The sequence below is a fragment of the Anopheles aquasalis genome, chromosome 3 (assembly GCF_943734665.1).
Source record: "Anopheles aquasalis chromosome 3, idAnoAquaMG_Q_19, whole genome shotgun sequence".
Classification (NCBI taxonomy): domain Eukaryota; kingdom Metazoa; phylum Arthropoda; class Insecta; order Diptera; family Culicidae; genus Anopheles; species Anopheles aquasalis.
Window position 1 is genome coordinate 54,291,049 of NC_064878.1, and position 9,607 is coordinate 54,300,655.

A 9,607-nucleotide genomic window follows, 5' to 3' on the forward strand; every position below is an offset into this window, starting at 1 on the left:
ATTTCTGTTAGTTTTGAGAGAAGCAGAGATGCGGGTGCTTATCGAGTATCATTGAGGGCTGGAGCTGGAGCATCTAGTCACGCGCGTCTTTATCTCCCAGACCCAGACCGCGATATGGAGAGTTCAAACGCTCCAAAGGCCCAGTGTGCCCAGACAGCTGCAACGCGCGTGATTCCAACGATCCATCATCTGCTTAATACGCGGGCGCGCGTCGTGGAATCTCAACAAAAGGCCAGTCAATTGAATTACCCAAAAGATGGCCGGGCACCCTCGAATCGAAAACGGGATTAGCCTCGATTCGGAGGATTCGAGAGGTTTGATTTGCATGTTTCCGATCCAATCCCGCCGGCCTGGGGGGGGGGGGGGGTACCCCATGAGGCGATCATCGTGCCCGATCACGGTCGATCGAGTGGGTGGCCCATATCTTTTCGGGCGTGTTCGTTTGTATTTATGTTTTGTAGACACGTCGGTCGGTTGCGTGCATTCATTATGGCAGACGGACGACAAAAGGAAAAGAAAAAAAAACGACGGTTTTAACGCCTTCATTCTGATTACGACGATGATGGCGACCACGATTGGGACCAAGTCTAGAGGTCCGGACTTCAGGAAGAAGGGAAGTGCCGTCGCCACCGCCGCCGCCGCAGGCTATTGGTTTTTGAAGTTGTTTCCCCCCCCCCCAAAAAAAACCCCATCACTCGAACGACGGAAGAGTGAGAAAGAGAATTCGTGGGGGAACCTATGGCTGCTATGACATCTACTGGTCACCAGCACACGAACGAATGCATTTAGGTTACCCAACTCAACCCACCCATCGCTCCCCAGGACGGAGGAGGAAGAGTGAGAGTGCCCGAAAAAAAAAAAACAACACTCCACTAACCCACGCACCACGACCACGCACGAGTGGCGCGCGAGCCCCGCCGGGTTGTGTCAGAATGTTTTGCGTTCAGTGCGTCGTCTGTTCGTTCAGCCGCGGACCGCACGCACCATCCCATTATTATCGCTGGATGTGACAACGGATCGGAAGGTAAAGGACGTGCACCTGACACCTTCTCTCCCGTAAAACCCTAAAGCCCCGGGGACCACGGGACCAAGGACCACGGGGATCCTTGAATGAGAGGTGAGTGGAACTCTGATGATAACGGAATTCAATTCAATCCGCGGACGGACTTCTCCTTTGGATTTTTGGTGGTTTTGTGAGGTTCTACGCAGTGAAACAGTCACTTCCCTATCGCTGCCCTCTCTTGGAAAAGTCTGTGCCGGTGGCAATGCAGACTGATGCTGCTGGCCATCGCGCCACGTGATGACACTTTTGAGAATTTGTCCCCAAAATGCGCGTTTGTGTCCCCCTCTCCTGGGAATATCCATCATGACATCCATTAAAAGGGCGGCTGTGTCGTCGGTCTCTTTTTTTTCTGTCGCTTTTTGTCAGTTTTCGCTTTCTCTAATGCTTAAAATAGATAATGCATCCCACCCATGCAGAGGGCAGGCAGCAGCATCGATCGTCCACGTCGTCGTCGTCGTCGTCGTCGTCGCCGTTGTCGTTGTGCCCGGACGTGGCCCCCGGGGGCGATCATTCGCCTCGATGGAGGAATAACACACACCAAAAAAAAATACAGAATGAAAAGGGGGAATCCGACCGAAGGGAAGGGGTCTCACCGCCGAATGCATTAGAACACATCTAATACCTAATTCTCAGCCCGGGGGAGCAGCAGGAGAAGAAGAACTCGAGGGTCCGCACGTGTCGCGCATTCGGTCACACTTTGGCTCCTTTGCTGGTTCGCTTGCTGGCTGCTGTTGGATCGAATTACTTAACCGATCATCGGCGAATGACGCGGCGGCATCTCGTAGGAGAAGAAAAGCCATTTAATGTGATCTACCTCGGTCCTGCCGGTCTAATAACCCAGGGCTACTATCCGCAGACCGCAGTGGGAGTGGGAGAGTTTTTCTTTTCTAAAATTAGAGGCAGCTCACTTATGAGCCCTCGCAGAAGTTGGCCTGGTTGGCTGCTGGAACAGATGCTTGAAGAAGCGAACCACCACAAAGGGGTGATTGACTTTTTTGGGGGTAGATCTTTGATTTCGAAAACCAAAGACACACCAACTGCACTCCGCGCACTTTGCTGCTGGCAAGCTGCAGAAACTGCAATTAATCGGTCAACCAATCGTTGGCCGGTCGGTCGGTGGTCAAAAAGGAGATGATACCTGCCAAAAACGGTCAAAAGAGATTCTGGCGCAAATGCACAAATCGTTAAACAGGAATCTCAACACAGGAAAGCGCTTAAAGGGGTGCGGCGTGTACCAAAACGATTACTGCTTCAGAGCGGTAGTTCCTGGGCCCCCCCCCCCTGGGAAGAATCGACGATCGGTCAATCCTTCGAACCCAGTGATGGTACACACTCGGAGTGCTTTTGTCTTTGTGAATGTTTCCTTAATTCTCACGTTTATTCCGGCGACTGGAATCCACAACATAAAAGTTCATTTGAGTCATCGAACCGGTGGGGACTTCTGCTCTTTGTTGAACGACTCCGGCGAAAGTTTCATAGAAGAGTGCAGCAGAAATCGAAAAAAAGATTACTCATGCAAAGAGAGTCATCGAAATGAATCGAGGAAATGTGAACTGTTGTTCATTTAAAGAAAGCAAACGTGGGAAAACCACTTCTGAAGGGACGTTAGTATCAGTCATGTCCATTTCCTGCGCGCAATTCGCTTCGTTCGAGCAGAATCTTGGGGTGTAACTTAAAAATCTGTTACAAATTTAAGTCCTTTGAATTTCATCCTTTAAATAAGGCAGATGCTCTAGTGCATAGTTTACAATGTCATGTTAGCAAATCAAGGCACAGTTACTCCCTGAGAACTCAGATACTCCTAAAGAATGACAACATGTTTCTTACTACCCAAATATTGTTGACTTTGTTGGCATTTTCTCAAACAAACCACGTTTGCTGTACGCCTTCGTGTGATAAGAGCAACTTTAAAAGACATGGAATGTATCTCTAATCTGTTAAGCACATTCTCCAAAAATAGAAGTTATCATTGTCCGTTATTCAATGACGTGATTGACGTAAATTGTTACAAGGAGTATGGCTGCTACAATTTTCTTTACAAACAATCAACACTCTATTTCGGCATGATAACTCCTCTTCACGTCAAGCATTTGTTGAACGAAAACAGAATATGCTGCATTTACTTACTAGTCAGCTAACTGCACTATGGAATGGTACAGCAACAAGAAAAGTTACCGACAACGGAATCATACGCCATGGAAAACTTTATCATCCGTGGGAAGATTTCCTACGAAATGCAGTACGAACAGATCCTGTGAGTACCATTGAACGGTTCAGGAAAGGTGATTTCATCGAGCAAACAAATGGAAGCAAGCAATATGCAACCTTAGTTCATCTGTAACACACTCTAAGCTATGTTCTTGCGTTCGGTGGACTAAGGATCACCTTCATAAAAGACTGTACACCACAGTTTTTTCGTTTAAAATTAAGAAATTCAAACAGCTGGCTGCCTTCGCGAATCACTCCCGTCCTTGTGGTCACCCCTCACGCTCTCTCTCTCCCCCTGCGCCACGTTAATGCGTACCTCCGATTGGCTGCACATTGTCGTGGTGCTGCTGCGTGTTCCCGGCTCTGTCACGGCCAACATGTCACTAGGTCCCGTCCAAAGCTAACCAACAACAAAAAAAGGCCAACCCTCTCCCGCCACCTAGATTGCCCCCGGGGTCCACCTTAAAAGGAGAAAACCAGATACTTCTCCTTCTCTTTAAGAAATGGCAAAAAAAAGAAGAAGTAGCCAATACCGGCCAACAGCAAGCAAGCACTATCCCTCACTGGAAACGGGTTCGCACGGTAACTGGCGTGCGCCTCAACTCAACCTGGATTGCGGTGGCAGCGGCACACGATCGATCGATATCGCGAGAAGGATGGCCAACCATCCGCACAACAAGTGGTGCAACCGTTCGGTTGCTATCATTGTGCAACCGACACGCTGTGCAGAAGAGATAAGATACCGGTGCGGTGTGCGCTGTGAGAGAATCCTTGAATCCCTGCTGCTTGGCACCACCGCCGAGCCGAGCTTATCGGATACGGAGACGTTCCCAGAACAGGGCACACCAAACGCACCTATCACCGTCGTTGTGTGCCGTATGTTTTCGTGAAAGGTGAGCCCAAAAAGCGGCGAGAACACTGGAGCTGGAGCTGGAACTGGGAGCTCTCGCTTATCAGCAAGCGCCATCGTCGACACCCCAGGAGCCGTGTTGTCCGTTGCTTGTGTCTGCGTGTGTTCGTTCGTGCTAGGGCATCAATGTGCGATAACAACACCTAGCGCAAACACCTCTGCTTCATCCCTGAGTGCTTCTAATACTCACCCGTGCCCCACAGACCTGTACACTTCCTCGCACGGAAGTTATTACCAATTTGCGACCATCTGGAGCACACAGACGATTCATCTGACCCAACACAATGTGTTTGTGTTGTGTGGAGCACCAACGCACATCGTAACTGGCCCGCAACTAGGTGCTGCCGCCCGGGAAACGTTGTCAACTCGTTTCGCCTCAGCGTCAAGACGCAAGTTTCGCGTGTCTTTGGCGAACAGATCCGCGATCTATTCGCTGCGTGCGTTCAAGACGACGTGCCTTAGTTCCGAGTTGCCTCTGACACAACGCGCCATCTCCGTTTTACTCTCTCTCTCTCTCTCTGTCTCGTGCGCGCGCGTGATCCTCAGTGGATCGTAAGGGAGAGGGATCTTTGTAGAAGGATAGGACGTCCCCTCTCCCATTTAAGCACACCGTGGAGTGAACAATAAAAGCAACACCAACGGCGACGACGACGGTGACGATCGTTCATTGCCGGCCGGGGGCCTTGTGGCCTAGCGCGCTGTGTGCGCTGCTCGCATATAAATCTTAATCCCGCCGCCAAGCGCTGCAAAATGCACTTTGAATGCGCGCGCACACAACCATACACCACCCCCCTCTGGCTTTGGAAAGAATGGATCCCCCTTTTCCGCCCCTCTCCTACCGATCCTCGCACTCTTGTTCGCTCCCTTAGCTTTTCCCCAAACGATCACGATGCACTATGGAATGCACGTTAGCTGCTGTTGCTGCTGCTGCGGCTCCAGACCCGTGGCACGTTGCGCTGCGCTGACTCACATTGTATGCATTTGGTGTGCGCGCGATCGTTTGCGCCAGCGCCTTAACGTTGTCGTCGAAGGCTCCCCGACAACGACGATCATCTTCCGCCGAGCGACGCGCGATGGACTCGAATGTCAGCTCGGACAGGGCATGGCAGCATTGTTAGCGAATTAGCAGGCATATGGCGTATGGCCAGCAGTAGCAGCGGCAATAAACGGGACTGTAAAATGGCGTAAAATGCGTTGCAAACAACGAGAACAACGACACCGAACGGATTGACCAATCGCGACCGTTTAGGAATAGGTAATGGCCATCAGTCTCCAGTGTGGCCAGGATCTCGGTGGGTCGGTTGGCGCGCCTCACTGATCTAATCGCTTTAAGCCCTTTCTCCAAGCCCGCTATCAGCACCGCTCGCTCGCACTCGGCAACTACTTTCCTTTCCAGAGCAGAGCGCGCGAGCAACGAGCAATTAACGTGCGATTTATCACCAAGCGGCCCCTGGCTGTCCACAGGCGCCAGCTGGCGCCACATAGTAATAGAGAACCCGCCGCTGGATGGATACCGCTACCGCTTTGAAGACGCAATCGCGGTGTCTATGTCGCAACATATTATGTGTGTGCGTGGCCACAGATTACATACAGGTACACACTCGGCCGGGAGGATTGGTTTTATGAAATTGAAAAATGCAAAACATGATCCGCATCCAGCGCCACTAACCGGCCAAACCAGAACCGCGCAATGGAATGCGTCACAACGAGTGCGTTTGTGAGCGTGTTTCGGAACCGGAAACCGGTGGACGACATCGACACCGAGAAGTTATGAGGCTGATTATGTGTTGATAAATCATTTACGAAAGCTCGATCGATCGCTCATTGCTGTCTCGCCGCACTGCTGATGCTGATGATGATGATGGGGATGAGGTACACACATTGATGAAAGGCAAGGCATCTCTTCACGTTAGGCGAGTCATCATTTTCACGCCTTGCCGTGCATTAATAGTAGGGTGTTTATGCATATCGGGGTATTTAGCATAATTGCGCATCGGTACGCGAGATCGCGTTTAAATGCAAAACATGCAACGCAGCAACAGGAAAATGGTGATGATGACAAGATTGGGTGCACGATCAGTGACACTGATAAGTGAGAATGGTTTTCTTTTTTTTTTTGGGGCTAGTAAAAGAAGGAAAGAAATGAAAGAATATGGACCCAATGGGGATGAAGGAATTGAAGTTGAAATACGATACGATCGCTTCCGCTTCCCGGGACGTTTGGCGTGTGTCGCCCGCCGCTAAGCCCCCACGGCAGGGAATCCATAATATTTTATCGCTCTCTCTGTCTCTCTGTGTCTCGAAAGCAATATCAATATCGAGCCGTACCGTACCGGGCCCCGGTGATGTGCGATAACGCACGGCAAACCCCTTGAGATGGCTGAGGAAAGGCTCTTGACAGATAGAGCAGAACGGAACGGAACGGAACGGCGTTGGATCAGCAAACAGAAGCGGCGGTCGCCGGAGTTGGAGTGGTTCCGGTTTGCGCAAGAAGCCGGAATAAGGAGTGGCCCGGTCTTTCTTCCCTGTTCCCCCCCCCCCCCCCCTGTTCTTCTTCTTCCAGCTGAACGCTCTTGTCGAATGGTCTTTGACCTTCGGTGCCAGGTTCAAAAGCGGTGCGATCGCCCCCTTTGCTCCCCTGCAAACAAAGGAAAAGGGTTCGGCGGGTTGGTGGTAATCAACCCGATTACTACTGTCCAGGATCCCTCTCCAATTGGAAACATTACGAAACACACCGTCGATCATCAATCATTGTGCCCCCGGGGGCCGGCGATGTGCGCATCGCTGAAGGACGTCGACATCGTGTCGCCTGATCCGCGCAGCTCCCAACGCGCTGCGGGGTGGTGTTCAAGTGCTTCAAGAGAGATGGCGAGCGGAATGTTCAATCAAAACGTCTGGCGGCAACGACGACGACGATGACGACGGCTGCGGCCATAGTTCAAGCGCATAAAAATCGGACAACCTAAAGTCTGTGGTCTGGACTGACTGGCTGGCTGGCTGGTTTCGTCTGCCTTCTGGCTGCTACTAATTATGAGCTTCACTCGTGATTTAGTGCCGCACGCTGCCGCGCGCTCGTTTTTGCGTTTGACCGGCTGACCTTGTTCGACCACACGGCAGTTCACCACCGACCGCGAGCAGATGTCGTCGTCGTCGTCGTGGTCGTCGTTGTCGACTCCCGGAGTGCTGTTTATGCTGCAGCATCCGCTGATGCTACAACACGACTTCATCGGCGAGGGCTGTAAATGCAACTCCATCGGAGGAAGGTCCGAGAATTAGGTCGGATCGACCAAAAAGACCTCATCTCCCCGGTGCCCCGGGGAAGAAGGGTGGTTGGGGAAAAAAAACGAGCAAGAAGGGAGCGCATTCTACACAAATTGAGCGCGATCGATACTCGCTCGCAGCATCAGCATCAGCAGCAGCAGCAGCAGCAGCAGGGGACGATGGAAGGCAAAACGAGATCACGAGAGGAGTCGCGACACCGCACCAACCCCCCATCACAGAGCGCATCGCCAAAGCAACCAACGAGCCAGTCAGCCAGCCAGAGTGTAGTAGGCCGCCGTGCTAGGTGATGGTGGTGGTGGTACACGCACCGTTCAACAGGTTTACGTTGCACACACCCCTCTCTCTCTCTCTCTTTTCCCCTTTAGTCACCTCCATCCGTCCATCCGGCCCCCTGGACCCATCGCGACAACGACGAATGCTCTCTCGTTCGCTCGCTCACTCGCGCTCTAATGTATGGGATTGCGGCCTCCCCCCGCTTGCGATATGATTCATATGATCCAAAACACCCCTTTTATCACCGTTTGGCGGCGTATTATCAGTGCTACAATGAGGCAGGGCAAAGGGTGTGGAAGGAAATTTCACGATTCCAGCGAAATCACTTACCGAAAAAGTCCTCCCATCGCTCGGAACCATCCGATTCGATATCCATGTCGTCCTCGACCGTTCTGGCATTGATGATCACACACTACCGTCGCCCTGGGCCCCTTGGGTGGTTCCGCGGGCTAATGATTGTCGGTGATCTCGCTGTGAATGCTGCTGCTGCTGCTGCTGCTGCTGCTGCTGCTGTTAATAGCACGATGATGATTACGGGTGCAATGCATTCTTCGATGAGAATCACATTTCCACTACACAAATCACTTATTGGCCACTTGCGCAAATGGATCACAGAAGGCCTTTCCTCCTCGGAAGCTTAGAACAGCTCGGTGATCGCGGATCCGCGATCTGCGTTCTAGACAGCGCACACCCACAACAACAACGGCCTCGCCTCCCCCTTCCGGAAGTGGCCACCCCGGTCGTTAGCGTGATGCAAAAATAAAGGTAACGCAGCGCGCACGGAACCTCGCTCACTCACACACCAGTACCGAGAACTTGCGCAGGAGAGACGCAGAACAAACAAGCAGCGACGAGCGGCGGTCACGGGGGGTGCGACCGTCACCAAGGGGGGTGGACACAGCGCTTATGGAACGACGGCGGAGCACGGCTTATTTCGTATTCACGGCGCCACTACACTACACCAAACTAGCGCAAGGCCTGACTCATCCACGGCGACTTACAACGGGTGCCCTCACCTGATCACCAGCACCCCCAGGGGGCGATCACTTCGATATCGCGGAGATCCTCTTGGGGAAATTGAAAGCTGCAGAGAGCGATCGCCGAAACACGTCCGCGCCGCTCGAGGATTTGAAAATAACTACAACCTGAATCCATGAATCCGATTGAATCTATCCACCGACTCAGCCGCGGGCCGCGGGACTTTCCGCCGCGGGATTCCGGCGATCGGGAGAAATGGCCAGCCACTTACCGAGTCATCGTCGATTCAGCACTAGATTTTACAAACTTAGAACTTATCACTAACTATCTTTTCCACTAAATTATGCTCCAAAACTCTGTATTGGGACGGTATTTTGGGTTTCGCACCTCGTCTATTCTGCGTGCTGCGGCCGAGGTGCAGTTTTGCACTTTCCATTGCAACGGGAACTTCGACGGTGCAGTTTGTTGGTCTAGTGCATGGAATAGAGCAGCAATGTGCACATTTTCCCCCTTTTTACAGCGATTTTACGCGGAAAAAGGGATTTTAGCGGCCAATTTAAGATCTGTGGCGACCTTGGGCACCACACGTCATTCGAATCTTGGTTGAATTCTGACAGTCGGTCTGTCAAGGTAGAGCATTTCCATCTACTATAAGACCGTTTCTACACTGCGCGAAAATTTTCGCTGCCAAAACGAAACTTATAGGATTCCCATAGAATTCCTATGGGAATGTACAAGATTCCTATGGGAATCCAATAAGTTTCGTTTTGGCAGCGAAAATTTTGGCGCAGTGTAGAAACGGCCTTAAGCCAGGGATACACGAAGCGTAAACTTTAGCGTAAACTCAGAATGCAATGCCAAAAAGTTTACATTTGCCGTTTACACGGTGTATA

The 9,607-nt window shown here is 51.7% G+C and overlaps 1 protein-coding gene across 3 annotated transcripts in view; it reads right to left on the reverse strand.

The window, feature by feature from the left end:
• LOC126578090 (uncharacterized) overlaps positions 1-9,222 on the reverse strand; it is a 15,618-nt gene extending 6,396 nt beyond the window's left edge. For 2 of the 3 annotated variants that reach the window (XM_050240331.1, XM_050240328.1), the window contains exon 1: positions 8,067-9,222. In XM_050240331.1, the coding sequence (XP_050096288.1) occupies positions 8,067-8,083 (17 nt within the window). In that variant the 5' untranslated portion in view covers positions 8,084-9,222. The remainder of the gene's footprint in view (positions 1-8,066) is intronic. The other variant, XM_050240330.1, reaches the window with a different exon arrangement.
• Positions 9,223-9,607: the final 385 nt, after the last annotated feature.